Below are 27,824 nucleotides of genomic sequence, written 5' to 3'. Positions count from 1 at the left end.
AAAGTTCCTTAGTTAATCCTTATGGAAGGGATACTCCTTGACTTACGGTGGGGTTATGACCCATAAATGCTTTTGTAAGTAAAAAAAAAAAAATTGTAAATGGAAAATGGATTTATTACATCTAATTCATCCAATACCATAGTTTAGGATAGCCTACCTTAAATGTGATCAAAACATTTACATTAGCCTGGAATTGAGCAAAAATATCTAACACAGAGATAATTTTGTAATAGTGTTGAGTAGCCATTGTATTTTATTGAATGCAGTATACTAATACAATGTTGGTTATTTACCTTTCTAATCAGATAGGTGGCTGGAAGGTGACTCATTAGAACTAAACAACAGAAGAAGAGGATGATACTGTGTGTCATACTGTGTCACTAAACCAGAAAAGGGGCACAGTTTGAACTAAAATGTCTACTGAACATGTAGTATTACCTTTGACATCATCATAATATCCTAAATTGAACCACTGTAAGTGGGGAATCATCTGTATCTCAGTTAATTGGTTATAATTTTTAATCTCCACTGACTTACAGCAATAATAAGAAACAGAGCATGAGTAACTTGCTTAGGGCCACTCAGTTGGCACAGGAGTCAGATCAAAGGATGGAGTTCAGGTGAGAAGTGGGAGGAATCTGGAAGATTTAGTTACCACTCCAATGGAAAAGGAACTAGAACCTTTTGGAGCACAGAGAAGAAATGCCAGGCAGTGTTAGGACAGTGGGGACGAGAGCTCATTAGATTATACATATCTGTTTGGAATAGAGGGAGATGACACACTTTGAAGCCTCCAAGATATTACACAATTATATTATTTATATATTGATATGTTAAAAACGATCCCAAAACTTAATGGCTTAAACAACCAACACTGATGGTCTCACAGCATGGTTGGCAAAGGATTTGTAAACGGTTTACCTGGATGGTTCAGGTCATCATTTTCTCTTGGTCACGGCCAAGATGGCAGTTGGGTTGCAGCGCCTTCTTCAAAGATTACTCACTCACCAGCAGGTGGTTGGAGTTCCTGGCCATGCAGACCTGTTCTTGAGGCTGCTTTATTGTATTCGCAGCTTGGCACAGGCTTCCTTCAGAGTAAGTGATCTGAAAGAGCTAAGAGAAGCCCTTCGGGAGTCACATGCCATCAGTTTTTTTCTGCCCCTTAGAGGTAAAGCACTGAATCCAACCTTGACCAAGGGAAGAGTTTCAAAGAATTTCTGAACACAGTTTAAAGTCACCCTCACTTGATACCTGATGATTGCCAAATAAAGTGACTCCTTTTATAATTTAAGAGCCTGTACCCACTACCAGTAGCTGAACGGCACATGTCTCCCCCTTTTGGACGGGCCAAAGGGAGGTGAGTCCATTCAAGTAGAAAGCATGAAGTGAGGGCTGAGGAACTCTCAGCAGGACACACACTGAGGGACATATATTCATAGAGCTGCCAGAAGACGTAACTGATGCTCCTGGGGATTTTGGTGGGAGTCACACAGCTAATATCCGGGTGCTCTCTGGAAATGGGTCCGTGGGTTTGCTAGTTACTTGCATGAACTGCTGTGCTGAGAGCAGCGTTTGGATTTCAGTATGACCTGCTTTATGCCTAAAACTTGCCACTGTGTTGCCTGAATAGGAAATAAGCAGCCCATGCCCCACTGGCGAGGCCTCTCTCTATTAACAGGAGCTATAGAGCCTTTCTTTTTCCTATTTCATTCTGTTAGGCCCCTTTATCTCCAACACCAGAGGTTGCTTCCGACTTCTCAGTGGTATCTCCTTTTCCCTAGCAGAAAGGAATGCCTGATTTTAACAGAAGCTCAACCCTCCTTTTGTTTCTTACTCACCAAAGCACAACCCCATTTTGCTGCCTGCTGGTGCCTTTCCTGACCTCTGTCTATGCACAGTTCTAGATGACTCAACTGGAAATAATCTGATCAGCTGTCAGAAGGATTCCCAAGCCCAGCTAAGCCATTAGCAAAACAAAATGTCCAGCAGAAAAACCAACCATAATGTTCTCTATAAATTTTAAATCAGATTGAGTCCTCTGTGTTCCTTTTTAATGCGACTCTGCTTATAGAGGAACTTAAACTAAACTGTGACGAGTGGGGTAAGTTTGGCAGACACCTCACTTCTGTGAGCCCGTATAGTTCCACCAATAAAATAAACATACAGTGATTACCCCGCAGAAGTCATTGCCTTCATGGTACCTGGCATAGAAGATGTGCTCAGTGAATGCTCATTTTCTTGTGGTCTAAATTAAAACCACAACACTTTTAGGAGGGAAGAGGTGACTCTACAGACCATACATCTCCTGTCCTGCAGCTTGAAGCATATTGATACACAAATCGCTAGGCTACGAGGCTAAGATGGCACAAAAATCTGATTTAACCCAATTTATTTCTGTCTGGAATTCCTAGTGATCAAACTTCCAACTCACAGTATGGTAAAATGGAAAGACAGACCTCAGGAAATAAGAGAATGACTTGGTTTTTGCAACCAACACACATGGAACATCATAATTCTGCATTAACATGAATAGATCAAGTGTACTTTTTAACACAGGCTGTCCAGACTCAAGTTTACAGATGGGAAATCTTCATAAATTAGTTACATCTTCTGCTTTCCAGATAAGAAAACTGTGGTTCAAAGTTTTCCTTTAGTAAATATATTTTAAGCATTATTTTGGATATTACCTAGACACATGACAATGTCTCCTCATGCCAGCATCGTGTTTATCATGTACTATATATATTTTCTTATCACCGTAAATGAATTTAAAGACTTTCTCCAGGTCTATTAATGCCTAGAAAAACTAGAACTGGAGGCTCGCATGCTGACTTTCTGCTCCATACTCTTAGATACGACTAGAACATCCGGAAAATGGCCAGGAAAACACCAGCAGGTGTCTCAGATCTGCTCCGGTGTGACTCCTTTGAGCCCATCCAGGGAACATAAATGCAGCACCGCCATATCACATGGGAGGTGCTCAGGCGCCCACAGGGTCTCTGAATCACTCTCCTCTTCCTGGATATGATGACGCTCCTCCTCAGGTTTTGTATAAAAGGGATTTTGCCTCCACCAAGCCCTCATACAACCCCAGTTGCACTTCACAGGGCATCTTTGTTTCAAAGTCAGGGTCTATAGAGCCCTGCCAACTAGAATTGTACCAATCAAAAGAACAGTGCTAAATGGTATACGATGCATTACTGAGTAAAGAATTTTCTTATTCACTCTTAAGAGACAGGAGAGCAAGGGAAAACATGCCATCACTTAGGGGTATTCTGCCCTTTGATGCCCAGAGAACAGTAAGGGTCTAAAATCCTTTCTGAGACTTCTCTTTTAGGCACAGACACTAGTATATTTATCAATCGTGAAAATTTACCAAATTGTAAGGCCTCTCAGATACCATTAACCTTTCCCAATAAAGATTCCTTATCTAAACTATGAAACTTGGAAAATTTGGGTGGCTGTCTTCTCCATCTTTCCAATGATGAAAAAGTGACCATTTACAAGCACTGAATGCTATGAGGCATTAGGAATTAATTCTGTCACAAAATCCTGGGTGAGAGGTGTGCCGTACAGCGGACAATACTACCTACAACTCATGCACGTGTCTCAGTCATTCCCACCAACACACACTTAAAAGTTGGCCTGTTTTTAGGAGCTCTTCAAGGAAGTGGCTGCATCACCTCCAAAATTTTGTCACAGGGAAAAGTTATTGGTATTCATGTTATTAAAAAGACACTTCTATCGAGTAAAAACACAGCAGAAGGGACATCAAATCTTTTGTATATATGCAAACTGGTAATCAAAAGTAGTCTGGGGGTATGTTTGTAATGAAGAATGTTAAGGGAGTTTTGCAGGCAAGTTAGACCAAAATGTATTTTTCTGAAATACTTACGAAGTTATTTCCAACTTTTCAGTTCATCAACAGATAACTCCAGACTATCAGCCCCTTACCAAGGGGCTTATAGATACAATAAGAGTGACATATTGAAATATAGTAGAGAACATATTTGTATAGTAAAAGATGTTCTAAGAGCTAATTCAATTTAAAAGCTCATAGAAATAAAGGAGGTATCTGCTGAAATGATCACTTATTTTCTTTCTGTCCCTTCTTAAGATGCTTTATTCGACTTGTAGAAGTTCTACTTCATTTTGTATTAAAATTAATGGCCGATGATGTCTGGAGAGGTATGCTATAGTCAAAGTATCTAAATAAAGTCTTAATCCAGTAGAAAACAGAAAACATTATCCTAGAGTCTGTCAGTCAGATGTCTGTTGCTGTAACTGATATCTGTGACAGATCAATTTAAAAAGAGGAGAAGCCAGGTGTGGTGGCGCACACCTGTAATCCCAGCACTTGGGCTTGCTTGGGAGGATGTGACAATGACAAAACACTTTGCATATTTTGCCAACAGATGGTTGATTCTTATTCTTTAAATCTCTGGTGTAAAACAAGAAATCAAGGATTTGTTTCAGTTTGTTTTGATCACTGGTTTACAATTGCAAACTCGGCTTACCGTTGGTAAGATGGGAGCAGACCTGGAGAAGGACGTGATGTTTGTAGCATGGCTGGTGGTGCCAGGTACTTCATACATAGGATCTCAACCAAGGTCCATGAAATGAGTGATTTAATCCTTTCCTTCCTGCAGATTAAAAAGTCATACTCACATTTGTAGGGAAATGGGTGCACTTTGAGAGCATAATCTAAGTGAAATAAGTCATACATCAAATTTAAATATTGCATGGTTTCTCTTATATGAGAACCCCAAAGTATAAATAAAGAGCAAAATAAAAGAGAGGTAATAGGACATCTGGAGATAAAACTTTTGCGAAATGGAAGGGGACCAAGGGAAGAGAGAGGAAGGGGAGATATAACAGAATTAGCATGTGTTATGTACATGCACCAGCTCTCCATCATGAATGTAATTATTACAGACTGCAAACATTTACTAATAAAATGTCGCACAGCCATTGGCAGAAATGGGATTTACACAGATTTCTGTGACTCATGTACTCAGGGTGTTTTTAAAACGGCTTCCTTCAAAAGGACTAAAAATATATATTAGGACAGTTTACTTATTTTTAAGATTTATATTCATAATATAATTCAGCAAACAAAATATCTGCCAAACCATGGCCACCTTTAACTTACCTTCATTACAATGAAGAAATTAGAATTCAAGAACACCTCTGTAAGTTTGACCCTGTTGCCATGACTAATTCAAATATACCATGTTCCTAAGGAGCTGGTGAACTGTGTTTCACAAGAAAAGAGGGTCAAAAGTCACAAGACTGAAGAAGCAATGGCCTTAGAATCCAGTAATGAGAAAAAGAGATACAGAACATCAGCATATGATTTAATTGCCTTCTTTACAGACTGTGGTAAATGTAACAGCTTGGCTGAGAATCACTATAATTCCTTTATCCACTTGAAAGCTTGACTTTCATGAAGAGTCTTAAAGTAGATTCCCAGGAAGTAAAAAGGTGTGTGTGTGTGTGTGTGTGTGTGTGTGTGTGTGTGCATGCACGCGTGCACACGCGTGCGCCAGCACAAATATTCCACTGCTTTGGTCTTTCCCCTCCTTCACATAGAATCTTCAGGAGCTGCTGCTATAAAAGGAGAACAGTACTAAAGCATTTTCTTTTGCCCAGAAGCACAACACTGAGGCACTTTACAACACTTAAAAATCTTTCTTCTATGCATCTTTCTATGAACCGTTAATATTTATTAACTTACACTCTGCTGGAGAATTAATGTTTTATAATAAAAAACAAGCAGCAACAAAATGGGAATTTCAGCTAAGCGATTTACTCTTTCAGTGATGAAGAGCTGAGGACAGGGTTGCAAATACAGTTCACTGCCTCTATGTTGGAGCATTCCTTTTCATCATCTAAAACAAAGCAGTAATTGATTATTGTTTCATGCGATTACTAGAGACAATAATCGAAACTGTTATGGGCTTTTTTGTTATCAATAAGAACCAACTAAAATGAAGCTATGAATTAACCTCATATTGATATTACATTTAAAATGGGCATGTATGAAAACATAGGCATATATTTATGGGACTGAAAGCATTTCAAAAATGCAGAATTATACACACATTTAAATATTACATTAAATCAATTCCCAAATAATTCAGAAAGATTTTTTTTTCAGATTTGAACAGAAGCATGTCTGTCTCGTTTGCCTATTCATTATTTATCGAGTACACTTTATTTTCTAGACACATGGGAACCATGAGGTTTTGAATCAGTACCAAGGTTTTAAAAATGACTTACATGAGATCTTCACTCTTGAAGGCTGCCCTTACTAAATCCCTCTGTAATTCCTTTAACAAACTACTCAATCTGACTGCAGCTTTTCGTGGTAAGTTATTACATTCTGAGAAAGAACAAGAGCATCTCAACTCTATAATTAATGTACATATTGCACAAAGGCACAGAAATAAAAACCCAGTAGCATTTATTTCTGCCCTGTCAATTTCAATAATTCAGAACAGCGACAACTATACTGAGAGCCTGTTCCAGTAAGCCTGTTGAATGCTCTCTTTTCATTGTTTTGAGCAAAATTCCTTCTTAAATATTTAGAAGTAGATTTCCGACGTATCATCTTATGTTTCCATTGGGTAAAACAGTAGGGCAGGGAAAAGGAGCATAAATTTTTAGAATGAGGGTGTGAGTTCACCTGGGTATGAATTCTGGGTGTATGAGAAAAACAGATAACTTATTTTACCTTTCATTTTCCCAGGTTTTTTTCATCTAAAAAGTGAATGCAACCTGTAACCTGCAGGATTCCTGCAAGGAATGCAGATGATATATATATAAAACAACCAGCTCACAAAAAATAGCAGTTTTTTTTATATACCAAAAATCTGGAAGAACACTGAAATTGCCCCAGTTTAGGTTGCATAATTTTTGGCCTGATAATTGTCTGATGAAACAGTTATTTTACATTCAACTTATTTCACACTTAAATAAAGTATGTAGTAAGAACAGTGATGATTTTCAATAACAGACCTTCAGACAGCTGAACAGGACTAACAGAATAGACTACATTATTCCACCTTCCATTCTCCAGAACCGTAACTGTTCGGCTGTGCCTACTACAGTACTGATCTGATAGAAGAGGAAATGAAACAAAATCACTGCATTTGAAACTATTTTTGTTCATTAGCAAATAAACCATCAACTTTAAAATGAAACAATGACTGGCATGCCCAGTTTTTTAGTGTAAAAGCACAAATTCTCCTTTCTGTATGTGTGTGGTAAATAAATACTTAAGAATTGACTTGCTTTGAATGGAATTTTTAGCGTAAATTTTGCTTCTACCCCAAGTAATTCTAGGAATAGAACACAGACAGCACTTTCACTGTACCGAAGAAACTCTTTCACTTTTTCTGGCTCTGGTTGTCCTCCTCCTAACTTGCTTCCTTTTCTCTGATGTCTGCCTCTTGTCTTTAACACCCTGCAGGTAGTCCGGCCATACCAGACCATGTCCAATCCCATGAGCAAGCTCACTGTTCTCAACAGCATGCACTCCCACTTCATCTTGGCCGACAACGGGACCACTGGGAAGTATGGAGCCGAGGTGAAACTTCGGAGACAGCTGGAAAAGCACATTTCACTCCAGAAGATAAACACAAGTAAGTGGGCCATTGTTTCCACTGTGCTGCCTCAGAGAAAGTATGCTGAAAGTGATTCACACCGAGGGTCTTGTGCACCTATGTTACAAAAGCTTGACATTGTGAACAGGGCCCATCATTTCTCCTGGGCCAGCAGTTAGAAGGGAAGGAAGTTCTCCAGAGGAGGCTACCTGGAGGTATCAGAAGTGATTACACAATTAGTGGGCTCGGGCTCATTTCTCATGCGTGAAAACTCAAACCCCACATGGGGTTTCTGAATGCAGATAAGTTTTCTCTCCAAATGTTTCCTACATCCTTTTCATAGTACTCCAAGGAGGAAAGACACCCTAGAGAAATTGTTTCTATTTATTAAGCTATTTTTGGTGCATATAAAAAAAGGAAAAAACGGGTTTTGATCTTAGCAGAGGTCTGGCAGTTCAAAGGCGTTTCAAGGGAATTGAACATTATCTAAGCCAAAGCATCCTGTGAAACCACCTTGGTGAAGCTAACTCTCTCTCTTAACTTCATATACTCATTCAGTGCTATTTTTAGATTTTCTATACGTCTATATAAATATATATTATGTGATATACATGATATCATACATATCTGATGGTCATATTATCCTCATCAGTAACTTTGGGCTCTGTGCTGGAATTATTAGGTAAACATTTGAGCTTTGAAAAGGCAGAAACAACAATGCCCCCCAGATCACTTGGTGGCTTGCATTGAAATGTAATCCAAATATGAAAACACAATAATATGTTCTTCCTTACAAAATAAAATTGAATTTTTTTTTCACAAAATAACACATGAAGCTTCATGGCCAGCTCATACTTGGTGATAATTATATATCCCATTAAGGAAACTTGGGTGTAATTGACTGAAACTCCAGAACCTGCAATTCCAAACAACAAAAGCTTCTCTTTGCCTAGATGAGTTTTTTGGAATCCAAGTGCAATGTAGTTCAGCTTGTCTGACTCTCTTTCCTCCTCTGGTGTCTTTTCTCCATCTGTCCCAAATGCATCTTCCCTGTCGTAGTCACCTTGCTCCTAGGACTGGAATCATAAACCCAACAGATCGTAGCTTCTCTTTCCCATACCCTTTTCTCTGGTTTTAGCTTTTAAGAACTACTACTGCTTAAGTAGCCAGGTTTCATACTTTCATCTTTTTTTTTACAAAGATGTCTGGAATAATGAATTCTAGCCTGGGACTAAAGTAAAAATTATAAAACTCCTTTCCTGAACTATCTTTGGAAAAAAAAAAAAAAGAAAGAAAGAAAAGAAAAGAAACATGCTAATAACCCAGAGTAAACATTTTCCAGGAAAAAAAGGTGTAGAAAATACTAAAAAAAACTGATCCAAAGCCCACCAGACATCAAATGTAACAAAGCACTGTTATCAATGAGTGGTAGGTTTCAATATATCCACTAAACTGAATTCATTACAATATTCGATAGCCATCATCACCTACATAGGTTCTTATGCACTATCACAATTCCTCCTTTTAACATGCTCAGTTAAGAAGGGCAGCTTAAATAGGAGTAAGATGGAAGCTGAAAGATGTAGGAGCAAGGCAGCAAGAGACAATTTCAGGGTCGTGTTTAGGACTGTAATGAGAAATCTGTCCAGAAGGGCACTGCTGGCAGCTGGACCAACTGGTCAGTAGCACAGGGAGCACAACTGGGTATGTGGCTGGATAAATTATGCACCCAGCAAAAAAAGACTCGAGGTGGAGTGAATATCCAACTAGAGCTCTGTTGGGCAAACCTGGTGCCTTCTTCTAAGTGGTCATACCAGAGAGGGCATCTTCAATAAAGTAACTTATATGTTTAGGAGGATGCCTTTCTCCAGAGCTTTTAGAGGCGCTGGGAGTGTGGGAAGCCTGCCAGAGAAGGCCAAGGAGCTCCTGGACTGCAGCCTGGCATCACTGAGGCGCACAGCCAGCAGTGCGGAGTGTATAGATGGTGGGACTCAGGCACACCACAAGACACACCACCAGATGGATCATCAGAGACGCGTCCTATTCTGGTGAAGACACAGGCACTTGCTAAACTGTCAAGGCAGAGAGGAGCATATGGGCACATTCACAAGTAGTCAATGAAGCATCAAGGTACAAAGTAGAGGAGAGGCGCGAACCTCAGTACCAGGGATTTCTTTTCTGATGCTTTTTGAGGTACAATAGAAACCCACAGACTCCCATTCACTGAACATAATTAAATGGTCAGAATTATTGCAGACATCAACAGAGATCCTAGAAAGCACAGGAAGTTAAAAGGAGAAGGGTAAAGAATCTTCCCATGAGCTGTAGTTCTATCCCCAAACTTACTAGCGGTAGTAGGGTGACCAACTTGTCCCAGTTTGCCTGAGGCTGTCTTGGGCTTAGAATTGGAAGTCTCATGTCCCCAGGCCTGTTAGTCAAGAGAAAACTGAGAGGAAGGCTCACCTACAAGCAAGTGACACATAAGCTTTTGTTCTACTCTGAACTCTGCCCCTAAAACAGGAAGGGAGTACGAGCTCCTCTGAGGGGAAGGGGTCACCACGGTTCACCAATTTAGAGGTCCCCCTTCAGTACCCTGCAAAGAAAAGAAGCCTTGGAGAACATGGAAGCCTCCAGGAGGGAACCAAGAAGACAGGCTAAGAGCAGACCTGGCAGTAACACAAGACAGCATAAAATGCAAGCTTTTAATGCATCCTTCTTGGTCAATATCTCGAACAGTAATTCTGATTTCTAACCTGAACACTTTTTCTTTATGCCATGATTGGCAATACTGTGGCTTCTTCCTTTCAGAAATTATATTTTATAGAGCCAGTCTAAAAATTCCCATTTATATTTTCACTCCCTGTTTCAAAAGTGTAAGAAACCTTAGGTATAACTGTGGAATTCAACTCCCTGCATATTAGACACCATGCCACTATAATGCTGTCCACCACCCAACACTCAGGACAGCCTGTAGCCGTCTGCAAACATTGCAGCATCTTCCTAGTTCAAGGGCCAAACCTCCTTGTCACTTAGGGTAACCTGCAGTCTGTTTATTACATAAATGACATACTCTTCTGGAGAGCATTTCCTTTAACAATAGGGTACATCTCATTCAGGACACCTGTGCGTCCTTTCTTATCAACTCCCCCATTCGTGCCCAATTATGAATAGTGTTACAAGTGTCTCGCCTTTTTCTCAGCATGCAGTGTCTCTCCCCTCCCAGCCATTCCTGCTCTCAATAGGCAGTGCCACAGATGAAAGAAAATCCTTTTAGACGTGAGCAGTTACACGTTTTGTAATGCTCTCTTAGCCACTATATTTTAATGTGCAAATCTAATAGGCAGAGAGCAATACCTGTCATTCCTTTAGTAAGTAAATATTTATTGAACTCTAATTACATCCCTACCATGGCTAAGTTCTGGAGAAGCAGCACTAAACAAATCACTGATCTTAAGGAAGAAAGAACAGTGCGCTAAGCAAATACACATTGCCTGATAGTACCAGGTGCTATCAAGAAAAATAAGGTAACATCTGTGTGTGGCATATGTATCATGAGGGTCACTTCAATTAGGTGACCAGAGATGGTCTAGCAGGGAGTGACATTGAACCAGAGGCCGGCATGCTGTGAGGGGGCTGTGGAAAGAGCATTCTGGGGAGAACAGAAGCAGGGATAAACATTTTGGGTATTCAGTCGTAAGAAAAGCTTAGTAAAGAGTTGAATTCTATCCTAATAAATTTGGATCTGATAATTTATAGGTTCGCCTTTATGTTTTAAAATACTGTATCCCTGCAGTTGTATGGACAGCCTAGATTGAAGTCGGGAGAAAATAAGCAGCAACGAGATGCCTTTATGAAGCTACTGCAATACCACAGGGAGAGACAACAGTGGTTTGAAGGAGGGTGGCAGCAGGAGAGGTGGTAAACTGTGGTTAGAGTATCATCAGACCTCTGTTAACATTACTTATCGATAAAATATCAAATATGCATGGGCTGCCCTAGGAAGTAGCATCTTAGTATCCTGATCTTTAAAAATTATAAGCATAGAAACGTTTTAATGTTAAAAATTTCAAACATACAGAAAAATCAGAGCATATTGTAACATCCAGGCTATGACTAATGATCAATAATGCATACCACAGTTATTAGAAGTATTACTGATCTCCACAGTCACATCCTGTAGCCATTTGCCCAGCCTCAACCTTTTCAACCCACAGCCTAACTTGTCCCTCTACACATACGTGCCGCTGCTTCCTGGATATTCTTGAAGGAAAAATCCAGACAGCGTATCGTTTCATCCATAAATGTAGATGCCAAAGAATCTTTTGAAATGTGTGTTGGCAACACATAAGACCAGATTTTAAAAATATTTCTTTAACTCAGGACACCAAAATTTGAGGGACACCAAAATACAAAGAGGAGGAATTACACATTTCTGGTTTTGTATCACACAGTAGGGTAACTACTAATTAAAACGTCCTGTATTTTATAATGAATAGAAAAGTATAAAATTCCAGACACATAAAAATGATGAGATCGGAAGAGATGAAAATAAATCTTAATTTGCTTATTATATACATAATCTAGTTACCATAACATATCCCATAAAGTTGTACAAATATTTTCTCAATATTTCATGCTTAACTTTATCTGAAATTTGATAGTCATCCTTTCCAGCCTCAAATTCTACTCTCAGCTGACCAAAGATTATTTAAAACAAATACTAACATTGCAGTTCTTAAAAAATGAAAGTTAGATAAATCCCTAGAAACTGAGGCTTGCTTTTGAGAGTTTGAAGGGTGAGTATAACTTTGGGGAGAAGAGGAAGAGCTTGTCTATCATGAGTGCTTTAAAATCAGAGTGGTAGGTACACCCACCCGTTCTGTTCTGTATTTCTCTTAGAATTTTATTTCCGCTCCTGTAAACAAAGGATGCTAATTCCTTGGAGTGTTGTGATGAAACGAGTCAACATGCAAAAGTGTGGCCAAACTACTGATTCCCTTTCCTGCCTTTTGGGGGTGCGGTGGTCCCAGATGGGCATCCACGGACAATGTGTACACAGCCTTACTGCCACAGGTCTGACCCGAGATTCAGGTCTTTTCACCTGAAGCCCAGCAGAGTCCAAAAAGTTTATTAAAAGAAAACAGGGTTAGAAACTGGACGTGTCTCTGAAGAAGCCACAAGTTAGTAGCTAGTAGTTACAGAAAGAGTCTGAAGGGCAAATGAAGGCTTAACATTACTTATTGAAAAGTAATTGATGTAATTTCTTGGTCACAGAAGCAACAACCAGAAAATTTCTACTTTTTCTATATTATTGAAAATGAAAATTCTACACTGTAGCTAAGTAAACAGAGCTTAATCAAGAAAATGCAAGCCTTCTTTGGAGATTCAGGCTATTTCAGTGTCTAAGAATAATCACAGACATGAATTGTAATGTTGAGTAATTTTGCTTGCTGCAGGTGTCAGAACTCAGGGTGAGTGTGAATTGGCCAATAATAGATGTTAAAAACTTCGATCTGGACCAGTATCAGATTTTCTTCTGATATTTGACCATTTTATCCACCCACCCTCACAAAAAAAATAAAATAAAAGAAGATAGAAATCAAGTTCTTTTCAGGCGCCATTTCATTAAGGTGTTAGTTGTTTGTATTTGAACGTTATTTTAGGATTGGCCAGATGGAAATTTTATTTGGATTGCACATCTAATTATATTTTGAACATCAAGCCTGGGTGTAGGAAATTCTATTATGAGGCGAGAATTTTCTATCTCCCTACTTGAAAGAGAACTTTATATCAAATTAAATCCAATGTGAGGGATTATTTCTCCATGGCAGACCTTACAAAAACACTTATTCTGTGATATTAGTTGATGGGAGTATCTAGGTATCTTCAGATTTCCATAATCAATGTTTTTGCTACTTTCAAGGTTTGCTTGGAAGATAATTTGATGTTGTTCTTTCTTTGGCCCAGAGTAACAGCTGACATTTCAGCATGACCTCATCTTATGAGGCTACCTACCTAGAGTACTTTTTTCTAAAGCAGCAGATTAGAATGGGCTTGTCATTTATCTCTGAGTAAGCAAGGAGAAGAAATGATTGCAGAATTCATAAAATATAATCAAATTTGGCATTTGAGGATAGTGGTATCTAGAAATCTCTGCATAACAAAAACTATATGTTTTAGCATGAAGTCCCTAAGCCAGAGATGGCGAACCTTTCAATGAATACAAACAGCTTGCTGTGGCACACGTGCCATAGGTTCACCGCCATTGTCCTAAGCCACCACACCTTGTCCCCATATGATTGTGTATTAATCCACACAAATAAAAATAATAACAACAACATTGCTCAGGAGGACAGAATGCTATCTCCAATAAACTATGTGTTTTTGTGCAGAATAAGTATTTCCCTTTCCATTGAGATGTATGATACATGAATACCACACACATGACGGTGCCTGAGGCGAGTCAGAGCTGGTAAAGTTCAAGTTGCCAGTGAGCGGAAGTGAATGTTCACATTCTGCCACAGGTAGGGCAGTTCCTCATGAAGAATTGCCTGGCTCAAATGCCATTGGCATCCCTACCAAGTACTTCCTACTTACAGGATGTCCACACTCAAAGACAGGTAGAAGCAGCACCACTAAGAAATGGTGCTGAGATTCAGAATACTTAACAACCTCTAAGGCTTTGGTGTTTGAGCCCAGACAGACTGATGTCATCTGCAGCACGTCCTTCAAATTCTAACATCACCTGCGATTGGGAAGTTCTTTCTAACATCACACCTGCATTTGTGCTGAATCTTAAACCTGCTCTCTGCTGGATGAGGCTCAAAGTCATCATCTATATTAGAGCTTTCAACATATTTGAAAACCGTAAATGGACTCAAACTGACCCGTCTGTTTTTCATTCGAGGAGACACACCAACCAGCTTAATGGGCAGACCTCACGACGTAAATAAGATCAGAATTTCCAACTTGGTAGCACCACTGAGTTTTATGTTTCAGGCTCAGTGATTCCAGAAATGTGCTCTAGCCTGAGAACTTTCCTGTCAGAGTCCTTTGTGCTCACAGAAATCCTACACACAGTTATTAGCTAACCAGGGAAAAGAGACAAAGGTGCAAAAAGATCCTACTCCCTAGATGACACTGCCCAGGGGATAACTTAGTAAGATGTTAGTAGAATACAGTTCAAAGTGGAATACCAGGGAAAGCCTCATTTTTGATCTGTAAATTACTGAAGATTGTTTTAGAATAAGGCTCTAGGTGAGAGATATTTGACCTATACCAAAATCATAAGTTTTTAGGAATATTCCATTCACACAACCCAAGCTTCTATCGAAAATACAGTGAATAAGTCATGAGAAAATGGCCAAATGAAACATATTAGCAATTATGACAAAAGGCTAATTTCTATAATATATGGACAACCTAAAAAATCAGTAAAAAAAGTGAAAAGCCTCATAGAAAAATGTGCAAAATATTTCAACAGAGACATTATAAGGAAAAAAGTAAATTTCATTCAATGATGAAATATTTTAGGCTTTCAAATTGGCAAAAAAAGGAGGAAATACAACATTTTCAATGAATGTGTAAATATGGGCAACTTTATTCAAAAGACCATTTTTCCAGTTCTGTTTCCTTTTAAATATGCATATCATTTAGGCCTGCTACAAGTTTATTTCTAGGAGTTTATTCTTCACCCATTTACTGTAATGTTTTTACAATAATAAAATAGAAGTAACCTAATAATTCATCAATAAGCAAATTGATATATAGCAAAATATTCTGAAATCATTCTGATAATGTAATAGTTCTGTTTGGGCACAGAGGGAAAGATTATCTTCACTGCTTAAGTTAATAATATGTTGTACAATAATACAACTATATGCTTAGTATAATTATATTTTAAAATTATATATATATTTATTTATATGCCTATAAAATATCTAAAAGGACCCAAGTGAACAATTAGTATTTACAGTAAGGTTTAAGATAGGAAAGAGAAGACAGGCAGTGACACTTTTCAATTTATACCTTTAAAAACTTCTTGATTTTTACAGTGAGCAGATACTGCTTTAATAAAAAAAAAATATGCAAGCCTTTGGAGGAAATCTGTCTATCCACATAATGTGGTTAAGTAACCTAGTCCCTTAAGTGTATATCATTCTTTTTTAAAAAAAATACGTTTTATTGTGTATGTTTAAGGTACACAACATATTAAGACCCAGCTGTAGCACAGTGGCACTGTAGTGGAACAGATTAGCGTACCTTCATCTCACATAGTTACCCATGACAAGAGTAGCCATAATCCACTCATTTAGCAAAATTCCTGAATGGGAAATACCATTATAAAGTACAGTCCTCATGTTGTGTATTGTACATTAGTGCTCTGCAAATTGTTCACTCCACTGTTTCATCCCTTTGCCCCACGTCTCCTCTGGACCCTGGGGTGACCCCTAGCGTTGCTCACCTGTGTGGGTAGGGAAGCATCTGAACCGTGCTCGATCCATCTTCCCTCTGCCTCAGTCTTCTGGCAATTCTTCACTCCTGAGGCAAAGTGAGAGCATCAAGTCAGGAGGCCCGAGGGAAGAGAGCTAGGTAAGGACACAGTAAAAACAGTATTCTCAAATTACAGGGCTGGGTATTTAGCTCAGTGGTTCTGCCGCCTGCCTCACAAGCACAAGGACCCAAGTTCAATCCCCAATACTGGGGAAAAAATTCTCAAATTACATGTAAAGGATATACATAAAAACTATGAGACCAATGTAAAAACATGTTGTTACTTAGGTGTAATAATGGCTGACACCAGAACCACAATCATCTTCCTTCTTTGGAGTTGGTGAACGATAAAGCGGCCAAACTAGAAACACAAGCTTAAATATCATGTGGTTTCTCTTATAGATAGTGAGTAGGAAATTGGGGAAAGAGCTTTTGCAAATGAGAAAGAAACCAAGAAATAAAGAGGGAGGAGAGAGGGGAGAGGAAAGGGAAGTACACAGAATTGAGATGTGTTGTGTACGCGATTCTATCACCTTCCCACGATGAATGTGATCATTAGGTACTGTAAATGTGTGAATAGAAAAGTTTTAAATGAAAAACAAATAGCCTAAATTTAGTCCCAATCCTTCCTTTTAATCAAATGTCCTATTTTTACAACAGGGAGACTTAAAATGCCCTATATTTATGTCCCTAACATGAGTAAAATCTAAAACTGTTCACTTCCCTTTCATCATGATCCTGAACCTCATAGTTCAGCCTCTTCCCCCCATTATAATGCAGCTCACTGAACAGTTGTTTGAACAGCTGTTGGCTGTTGTCCACATGCTTGCTGTGGAAAAGCTTCATGACATTCTGTACCATGCTATACTTTTAAAGAGTCTTCCTAGGAAAGCTAAATGCATGTCAAATTTCTTCACTCTTTCAAAATGTGACAATCACGAGAACTCAAAATATCTGTCATCTAAAATAGCAGTTGCTTGTTGTCTTTCTTTCTCCTTGACAGCATTTATTTTGAGATTTTTCTTTAGAAGCATTTGTTTGTGTGCCTGTAATGTACAAATCATTAAAGGGGTTGCAAAATTAAGGCTTAGCTGTGGGTTGAAAACTTAGCTTTACAAATAAGTAAATAATAACTAGTTTTTGTTGAGTCCTCTTCTAAATAATTGACAAGGAATAACTGATTTAATCTTACAACAGACTTGAAGTGGGTACCATTACTTTTCCGGTTTTACCAATAAGGAAACAAAAAATCCAAGTAATAGAACAAAAATCTGACTACTAGCAAATGGCAGACCTGAAATCTGTTTGAACACACATCTATACCACTGAGTTCTATAGCCTCTCTCTATGCAAAGAGCCAGTTATGCAGCAGTAAGTGCTAAATGTCTTTCAGTAGTATAAGGTACAATAGGCATTCAGAGGAACATTTCTGGTTGGAGTATTTGTGGATACCTGGTAGACAAATTTCAAGTGAGATTTGACAGACAGAATGAAGATAATGGACTCAAAGGCAAACAAGTAAGAGCTTTCAACAGGCAGAAAGTGTTTTTGCATGTATTCTAAACTTTTCATCATTTATCTTCTGTCCACATAAGCAAAATTTCAGCTACAAATATGAATAAGAACCACATGTTGCTTTGCAGAAAATATCATTAAAATCATAAGAAAAATATATATGTTCCACTGTATCTCTTTTGCTGGCTGGTTAATATACAGGAGATTCTACAGTAGAGTACAGCATCAAAATGATAAGCAGGTAGGCCAGGCATAGTGGCACATGCCTTAATCCCAGCCCTTGGGAGGCTGAGGCAGGAGGATTGCTGTGAGTTCAAGACCAGCCTGGACTACATAGTGAATTCCAGGTCAGTCTCAACTTCATAGTGTGACCATCTCAAAAAACCAAAAAACAAACAAACAAAAAAAGATAAACAGGAGGACAGTATGTATGTATATTTATATATAACTTCATTTAGCTCATAGCTTTCATTTTGCAAATAGGAAAGTCACTTAAAAAAGGTCAAGTGTCCCAAAATTCACGCAGTGAGTTAATGCTGCAGAGCTTCCATCTGACCCTATCCTGCAAAACCCTAGGTTTGCCACACTTTGTTCAGCATCATGTCACTACCTTAGCGTAGAAGGTGCTGTTTACTCTCTATTGCATATAAGACCCTACGAATTCAGATACTTGAAAAGCTCTCCACACACATGAGCAACAACAGAAGTAGGGTGTTTAGGGAATCAGCCTCATTTCAAAGCAATATTCTGAAAGGTAATTACGGAAATACCGAGATAGCCACAGACACAATGATCGCATACCTGCTAGCTAGACATCTTCATTTTTAACTCTGACACTAATCTTATCATGGTGGGTCTTCACTAGAGAGACTAGATTTTTGCTCATTAGGGTTTGATAACTTGGGGAAAAATAAACTAAAAATACCAGCGTGCTGCTCACTCTGCAGGAAAGATGCAGCTAAGCCAATATTTTTGCTCAGGTTCATCAACAAATGTATGTGTTAACATTTTCCAGGGCTCCGGGGTGGGATCACGAGGTAACTATTTGAAGCTTTGCATACACTGTTTCGTACGTGGTCTAATTGCCTTACGCAGTGGAAAAGCAGCCTGGAGAGTCTGTACTAGGCAAGGTGAAGTTGTGTTCCAAGAAACATGCTAATTAGAAACACCCTAGAAAATGAACAGCGGTTGTTCTTGGTTTTTTAACATAAGAACTATGAAGAACCCAGAGGAATTAACCCTTATGTCACGTTCACTGAGGGATACTGCTTTGTGCTCTCCCCAGTGAGTACACTCCTATGAGAAGGCAGCTCTGCTAGAGCTAAGAATGACCAAGAGATGCTCCATGAATTGTGGGTGCCTCATCTCTCACACCAGGGCAGCTACCACCCTGCCCAGCCCCTACCTCTCAACAACTGCCCCAGGTAGAGCCTGCTTTCAAAGTCTAGGTTAGTCCTGGGACTCAGGGACAAAACACCTAACTTGAGGATCTGAGGTCATCCTTAAACGCTATTTATGGAAAGAAACAAAAACAAGGTAGAAATGTATGAGTGGGATTCTCCCTCGAGGCCTATATTTAACAGAAAATGCTGCCTGGGCCAACTAGCCAAAGCCAGCTTGTTCAATAAATTACCATCTCCAGAGACAGGATGTTACCATGGAATTCATCTCCCAGTTTAAGGCAGAAGAATCATAATACTGAAACTGTTTTTCTTCTGCAAAAATAATGAAATAAATATATATCCATAAATATATCTTAGCCAATGAAAGAAACAGAAGAGTGCAGAACACAGACAAGAAGTTCAGTAAATAATGTTATTCATGTTGACTGACACATTGACATTTGTTTCAATTCCTCTTTAAAAAGGAAAACATTTAGACTCATCTCTGAAAGGATAGTTTCTTAGGTGACATACAGCTCAATCACTTGAGAATAAAATTCTTATTTCTCAGAAAATCAGAAAATATGTTTAAAAGGTAAATCTAATACCTGTCCTAGAAAACACCCAAACTGAAAGATTCATCATTATCATTGTAATTAATGTAACAACCAATGCTTATTAGGGATTTACTAAGTGCCGAGCATTGGTAAAAGTACTTACCATGAATTCATTAAAACCCTTTCACCTACTGCAGTAGTTATCTAGGCCGAAACAAAATAATGAAGGATACTTCTTGCAGTGAAGGGTTGTTAATTTTAAGAACCTGTTAAATTTTGATTTTAAGAAAGACTGCAATGTTTGGCCTCGGTTGGAATGTGTAACATGGGCTGTGGTCACACGTAGAAATTCATACAAATTGGATGGTCCATCTACTTTAATTGAGTGTGTATCTGACCATTGGATTATAGAAATTTCAAAGATTTTATTTTTTGACAGGATGCCTGCCGTTTTTCTCTCTTGACTCCCGCTTGTTTTATTCATTTTGGGGTAGTTGCCAATTAGATCCAATTGGTAAGTATAATTAACGGACAACTTGAACTTCCTCTTAAACCCCAGCCAAGAAAATTAACCACAGCAGCTTTCTTTCCCTTTAAAAACCCCTAACAACTTCATTTCTTCTGACTGCTATTTTTCTAAGACATGCAACCAGATCAGGGATTAGTGAGTCATTATTCACCATCTTAAAGATGCCACGCAAGAAAGCTTGGAAGCACTGCCCCAATACTACTAGCAGGAAATCAGCATTTGTTTCTGTTCCTGGAGCTGTGCGAGGCATTTTTCACATACACTATCTCTTTTCATACACTCAAAAACCCTTCAAGGTAGGAATTATCTTCCTTTCTTTTTTTGATAGGTGACAAAATGGCAGCCCAGTGAGGTTATGCTCTTACCTTAAATACCATTAGTGAAACAGCTAGATGCAAACAAGGGTTTTGATGTGATCACAAAGCTCTTGCTTCTTCATCTATGCAAGGAAATACCTTGTTCAAGGAGAGGCTCTCCAGAAATGTTACTGGAAAACTTGGAGGTCATTATTTCATTCAACAACCATTTGAGCACTACCTCTGTGCCAGACATGGGCAAAGCACTGGTTAGGTTGGAATAAATCATCACATAGGACTTTGGAAAGAGGATGGTGGCTAGTGGCAAGATGGTGAGAAACAGGAGGGGGGAATGGGCAAGGTGATGGGGAAGAGGGAGGAAGGAAGCAAAGGAGATCCTGATCGTGTATCCATGGCTACCGTCTTTCTTCATGTGACTCGTGGACTTCCCTTTGTCATCCTATGCCTGAGAATATATGAAGGAGGCTGGGAAGGCAAAGGGACGTTCAATTGTCATCACTGGCATCTTTTCTGATCATTGCACCTTCATCAAATGCATGGGGATAACCATGACGTGAAGTTTTCCATCTTTGAGCCCATAACGATCCCTTGAGAGGGATAACAACCCTATGTTGCAAGTCAGAGTAGAAGTTTAGCCAGGGAGCTCAGGAAGTGGGAAGGGTTTAATCCATCTCACAGACTAACAGCCACAAGGTCACACCACATGACTTGAAAAGGAAGTTAAAAGTCCTCTGAGCGGATTACAGGTGTATCAAGAACATCTTGTTATCTTGTGTACATGCTCTAATCTGTTCAACCCACCATGCAGGCTTTCTCAAACCTCAACCAGTCAAGGAAAAGGCCTAATACCCAATTAATTCTAAGTACTAAACCCACTGTCAGTTCACCTGAGTTGGGGTAATTTGCCATTTATCAGATGATCTCAACTATGTTGTTCCAAATTTCCTCTTCCTTTTAGAGGGTCTTCTCTCTGAAGATTAATTTGTAGGAAGAACACACCACTGTTGAAACCAAGCCCTATCTTCATTTAATGAAATGACTTGACACAAATGTGCCATGCTTATGAGTGGAAGTTGTGTGTCAATGAAGACCATGAAGTCAAAATAACTTTGGGGAGAACACATTTTAGTGAAACCCGCTCTTGGGGTTTGTGTGTCTTACTTACCAGACCCTCTTCCTATTCAAGCTAGGAACTCTGTCTTTTTCAGCAGAGACTGGTCCGCATTGGAATTGCTTGTTCAGGGACTAGGACATTGTCTTGTAATGATGTAAGTCTGTACAGGGGAAATGCCTACCATACTAATAAGATTCCTTAGGCATTTTTACATGCAGGGAAGAACTCAAACATCCTTTTGCAGAATAGAAAGATTTAGGTTGCAAATATTTGACTGGCATTTTGGTCTCAAGATTGGCAAAATCACTCTGCTTGGTCAGATATAATAGATTCCTAAAATGATAACAGAGACCTTCTTGATGGGACCCAATCTCTTCCTTGTTGCATTGCGAACTAACAGCTCTTGAATATTTTTTATTGGTTGTTTTTCTAGCTTCTTTTTCTGCCATAACACCATGTGAACCTTCTGTCCCACCCATTCCAAGTTATTTGCAGTTTCTCTTAAATAACAGGGCCCACTGGATGTGGTTTTGTCCCTCTCCGGTATTTGCTGAAACTCCCTTCTCCATCCGTACCTGGCCACAACCTATGTTCTCTCTAAATCTCTTCTCAAAGATGTCCTTTGACTCCATCCTGCCTATGATCCTCACATTCCTACATATCCCTGTCTAACCCTTTGTCAGTCACAGCACTGCTTCCTTTGGGAGAGGGATTATCTGTCCCTCTGCCTGCTCCATCTGCCGTCATCTTAGACTGAATTCCTGCAGAGCAGTGTCCATGTCTTATCCATCTGATCATCCTGAAAACTTAGCAGAGTACCCAGCACATATGAGGAGCTGCTCGATAAATTGCTGTTGTAAATATCAGTACTTGGTTTTCCTGGACTTCTTTTAGCTTTGGTTTCTAGTCTGATGGAAATATAATGGGAGGATTTAGATTGAAAGCTAGAAAAGAAATAGACTCAAGAAAGGAGGAAAAGTAAGTGGGAGCATGCACAGGAAAAGACTGCCTCTGACTCATGGGCATGAAAGCATTTAGCCTGTGGAATTGATTGCATTGCTGTTAGATTGTGATCATTATTAAATCATGTCCATCTTATAACTATAGTCTAAGAATATTTTTAACAGCCAATACCATCATGGCTTCAGTATTTCTATTTACACAGAAAAAAAGAAACTATTGATTTTTCTCCTACTTATTTAAAGTGATAATTGCCTGTGGCTGCTTTTTCAGTCTAGATCAGGATCAATCCACTCAGTAGAAATGTATGGCTAATTTTAGAAAGTTAGACAAACATAAAATAAATGGAAATTTTGTGCTGAATGAGTGCTTTTCTGCCACAAACAACAATTTTACAGTTAGATATATTTAGAGAAGATATACCATCTCATTCCATAGGGTCCTGAAGAAAAGTGGGCTGTGATTTTAATTTGCTTAAAGTGGTTTAGGCCAAGAAATATATCATAGGATCCTTCAAAGTCCCTTTCTAACATTTATAATTTGTCAATCTCTTCAATACTATTTGACCATTTCAGGCCCTTGAAACTAATGGATGTCATAATGAAATGCAATTCATAGAGATTTCATGAATGACTGGAAATAGTGCTCCTGAATGTCGTTAATAAAGCTGTCAGGGTTTTAGCCAAATTAAAATGTTTTAATGTTGAACCCTGAGCTCAGGATCACTAAACCCTGAGAAAAATAAAAAAGAAAGAGAGATTTTTTTTATGCCCTAATAATAAACCAATAAGCAAACAGCCTAATTTTTTTCTCTTGGTATTCCTGGCTGAAACTAATAAGCAGCCTTTCCCCTTCCTGCACAGGCTGTCCCCATTCTGCACTGGAGGCCAGATTTCAAAAGCAAAGCAGAGTTCTGCACGCCCCAATCCAGCAGGCAAACACTGACATCCTGAATCACAGACAGAGGAATCAAAGGCTCTAACAAGCCTTGGCATCTCTAGGTCTACATAGGGTGACATAGGCAACTCCTGCGGAAAATAGGCAGAGTGAAAAAAACAGGTAGACCTTTGCCAAAACAAGGAGGTGAAGGCTGAAGATCTAGCTTTTCTGGTCATCAAATTAAAGCTGCACCGTGCCCTCCATGAGCAGCATTTTTTTCTACCCAGAAGGAGAACATAAGAAATATAAACTGACTCTGAGGTATGTTAGGGTTTATTAAGAAGTCCTGGGAGAGATGGTCAAGCAAGCAGAAACTGAATATGGCAGGCTCATGTGAACATTTAGAGGATGATGAGAAACCCCACTTCACCCTGTATTTCCACCTATAAGTCTTGTTTCTTGGAATACATAGAATGAAATTCACATTGTTCTCTTGGATTGTTCTCATTATTCAAGTAGTAAGAACTGTCACTATGACTATACATGATTGTTCATAATTAGGAGGCTGAGGAAGGAGGCACGTGAGTTTGAAGCTAGACTACCAAGTTCGAGATCCATCCGGACCATATAGCCAGACTCAACAAAAATAACCAAAAAAGGAATTGTTTTTTACCAACTCAGATGTGTAGGAAATATCACATAATAAGAACATTTCTTTTTTTTTGGCACGGGATTGAATTCAGGTCCTTGTCTGAACTTTTCTTAATTCAAGTCTAATTCCAAGATTCTTTCCAACTAGTTTTTGGTAAGTTCAGTCTTAACCTTCATTAGAATTCTCCCCCTACCCACCTCCATCTTACTCAACTTTCCTTCACCATTATAAACACCTGAAATCATCAGCATATGAGGACAAATGCTTTATTTTGGGCCATAGTTTTAGAGGTTACAGTCCATGATCAGCTGGTCATGCTATTTTTGGACCTAAGTTGAGATAATATATCATCATAAAGCATATGGCAAAGCGAAAAGGCTCACTTTCTTGCCAGGAAGTGAAAGAAAGAAGAGACCAAGGTCCTATATTCCCCTTGCAGGGAATGTCTGAAATAACCTAAACACCTCCCACTAGGCCTCACCTCTTAAAGCTTCCCCATTTCCCAAAAGCACCATCCTGGGGACCAAGCCTTTTAACCCATGGACTTTTGGGTGATGCTCAAGATCCTAAGAAAAGCATCCCCACCAATACTCTCTTACTCTTACTGACACATCTTAGCAGGTACTTGGAAAATTGGAAAAGGGCCTCTCAACTTCCTTCAGCCAAGGCCACTACCAATTGACTGAGCCTGCTTGATCACTTAAGTGGGAAGCTGTGGCACTCCCAGGCCAGACAGACCCAAAGGAATCTTTGCTGTAACTGCAATCAGGACAATGGTTCAGCGTGCCATGGTGGACTTCACAACAGTACCCCTCAGACAGGGTGCACATGGTAATTCCCACCCACATGGAGCTCACATATGGAGCAAAGGACACGGAAAATAAATAGAAATAAGATATTGGTGGAGAGTGATAAAGAGAAAACTAAAATAGAGAAGGCAGGACAGGGGATTCAGGGAAGGGTCCTGATGTTAAGTAGCATGGTAGGGAAGACAAGGTAAGAAGAGGACCAAGAACTGAATCTTGGTATAGTGCTAGCATCATACACAGATAGGTAAAGATGAATCAGCAAAGGAATTGAAGGAGCAGCAAGTAAAGTGAGAGAGAAACCGAGAGAGTGAACCATCTAGATCCTGAATAGGTAAATCTATTTCCAAGAGCAAAAAATAGCCAGTGGTGTTAATTGTGGTTATCAAGCCAAGTGAGAAGACACCACAAAGAGGTCATCAGGATGTTGTGATTTTCATCTGCCTGCCCCTGACTTGTACAATTTCTTCCCTGGCTCACCAGGTCCCACGTCTCCCACTCAAAGACACTAGCCTTTCTCTTCTTCTTCCACTTCAGGATGTTAGGAAGGTTTTGGTGCTTTTTTTTTTTTTTTAATAAAATCTACCCACACAGTTTATCTTCAGGTGACTTCAGCTTTTTAGCAGCTGTGGCCAGCAACACAACCCCCCTACCCTGCAAGATAGACACTTCAACGATCCTTTTAATGGAGTAGAGAAAAACTACTAGAAAAGAAAATCTAATCAATAAGCCAGTAAATTATTCTGGATAATAAAGATTGTTAAATACATTCTTCAGTTTCGGGCAAAGCACCAAGTATAGAATATACCAATATATGTAAGCCAGGTGTGGTGGCACATGCCTGTAATCTCAACACTCAGGAGGCCAAGGCAGAAGAATTACTGTGAGTTCGAAGCTAGCCTGGGCTACACAGTGAGTTCAAGATCTGCCTGAATTACATAGCAAGACCCTGTCTCAAAAATCAAATAAATGAATAAACGAATGAGTGCAATTTTAAATAGAAAATCTGAAATGGGGTAAGTGGCAGCACATTTGATTTGAAGTGCGTACATAGTTCCAAATACCTGGATTTAGTGGCTAAATTGCAAGAATGTGTATCTTTCTGTGTGAATTACATACAAATAAAATGAGTGCCAATGCTTGGCTTCCAGTTTTCGATTTGATCACCTTCTCATTGGCCATGGGCACTCAGGTTTAACAGACTAACAGGTGTCATCTTCTATGACTCACTTTTACCGCATAAGTTAGGCTTAAAGGTGGGCAATCTGCAGCCCAACAGCCAAGTCCTCTGGGCCATCTGTTCTGAACAAAAAGCTTTATTGAAATGTAGCCATGCTCATCCTTAATGTAGTCTCTGGACGCTCTCATGCTATAACTGCAAAACTGAGTAGTTGCAACCAAGTGCATTTGGCCTGCAAAGCTGACAGTGGTTATTTATGTGACACTTTACAAAAAAATGTTTTGCTTATGTCTGGTTTAGACGTTAAAACAGTCATCTGGAAACATATTATTCACAGTCATTTTAAAACCCCTCCATGAATGTTGGGCTATTATTTGGTGCAGGGGATACATCCTAGATTTCACTTCTTTTTATAGGAAAAAAAACCTTGCAGCTTTATGCTAGGGCACTGATTCTCAAAGTGTGGTTCATGGGCCAGCAGCAAGAGCATGACCAGGAAACTCATTGGAAATACAAATTCTCAGATCCTACTGGAAACTATGGGAGCGTGGTCCAGGAAGGTGCTTTGGGGCTTCCCCCAGCTGATTCTAAAACATGCTAACATTGAGAGCCTTCTTCCTAGAGCAGACACTGATGAGAAGGGCCAAAAATCTGAAATCTACACCCCTCCTTGTGATAATTTTTAATGAACAGACTTTTTGCATATTGGAATCAGACCTTAAGGTGCCACTTTCTTCCTGATAACCTTCAAATAGCCTACTTACAAGATAATGGAATTAGCACTTATTATTTTGCTCAAATCCATTTTTAGTGTCAGCAGCAGGAAAAAGCCAAGCCATAACTGTTTCACACAGATATGACAGAGTAGGATAATGAGGCCAAATACTCCAGTGATGAAGGACCCAAAGTACCCAACACACGTCCTCGGCCATGACTCTCTCATTTCCCATCCTCAGGCACTGGATGCGTTTAAGTGATAGAGTGTAATGAGGCATTTATTTCCAAGAAGGAAAAGTAGCAGGGATGTATTTCCAGCACCATCACAGATATGCTAGAACATGAGAAAAATTTTCAACTGATAGGTTCCCCACCCCCATACAGGATTTTCACAGGTGCTGCTGTACTGTTGCTGTTTTCCTTTACTTAATGATCTAATCCTTCCCTGGAGTTTCATCCCTCTGTGTCTCCAGAAACAAGAATAGCTCTGACAATGAACAGCTGTGGTTTAGCTGGAGGGAGAAACCGGATCCCAGGAAACACAGAGGGAACACTGAGTCTTGGCCTTTCTAAGCTGGAAATAATGCAACAAAGAAACAGTGAACAAAGGCACCGCATTTTTAAATATCTGGGATTGGAATTGATTTAAAAACTAGCAGAAATGCATGGACAAGGGGGAAAAAATGAGAACCAAGACCTGTCATGTAAAGGTACAAGATCCCAATAATGAATGTAACTGTACTGTATACCTAAAATGTACCAATAAACTCAATAAAAGAAAAAAAACTAGCAGAAATGAGTTTGTATTTATGAGATGAGTAGAGTGACCAGACACCCTGGCTCATTCAATTAAATAGTCCCAGTTTATACCTGTCCTACTAGAGCAGTTACCAATGATGCTAATACGTCCTAAGAGTATACATGATATGATCCCTTTATGTGACACAATTGAGTACCGAGTGCTCGGTTATTTCCTAATGTCTCTGCTTGAAAACCAGCTCAGACTATTACTGGTCCGTTAATTTTCAATTTACTCTCAATGCCTTAGTGTCCTTACCTGTAGAATGGGTATAAAAATACCTCTTCCATGGGGTTGATGAGTAGATTGAATCAGCA

General features: G+C 39.2%; 1 protein-coding gene and 1 long non-coding RNA gene across 32 annotated transcripts in view; one reads left to right on the top strand and one right to left on the bottom strand.

The window, feature by feature from the left end:
- Positions 1-27,824, top strand: part of Trpm3 (transient receptor potential cation channel subfamily M member 3) — a 506,665-nt gene that overhangs the window by 263,506 nt on the left and 215,335 nt on the right. For 20 of the 31 annotated variants that reach the window (XM_010638475.2, XM_019209660.2, XM_010638476.2 and 17 more), the window contains exons 6-7: positions 7,475-7,646; positions 19,994-20,068. In XM_010638475.2, the coding sequence (XP_010636777.1) occupies positions 7,475-7,646; positions 19,994-20,068 (247 nt within the window). The remainder of the gene's footprint in view (positions 1-7,474; positions 7,647-19,993; positions 20,069-27,824) is intronic. The other 11 variants (XM_010638482.2, XM_010638483.2, XM_010638480.2 and 8 more) reach the window with 1 other exon arrangement.
- Positions 159-27,801, bottom strand: LOC104872277. The gene is made up of 4 exons (XR_783112.3): positions 27,766-27,801; positions 16,072-16,148; positions 4,518-4,643; positions 159-1,113 (listed from the first exon to the last, which is right to left on the bottom strand). It is a non-coding gene; the product is annotated as an uncharacterized LOC104872277 (long non-coding RNA).

The sequence above is a fragment of the Fukomys damarensis genome, unplaced genomic scaffold, assembly GCF_012274545.1.
Source record: "Fukomys damarensis isolate Sample0158 unplaced genomic scaffold, DMR_v1.0_HiC HiC_scaffold_31, whole genome shotgun sequence".
Taxonomy (NCBI): Eukaryota; Metazoa; Chordata; class Mammalia; order Rodentia; family Bathyergidae; genus Fukomys; species Fukomys damarensis.
The sequence above is the reverse complement of the archived record's forward strand: the minus strand, read 5'-3'. Positions and strand labels throughout refer to the sequence as shown.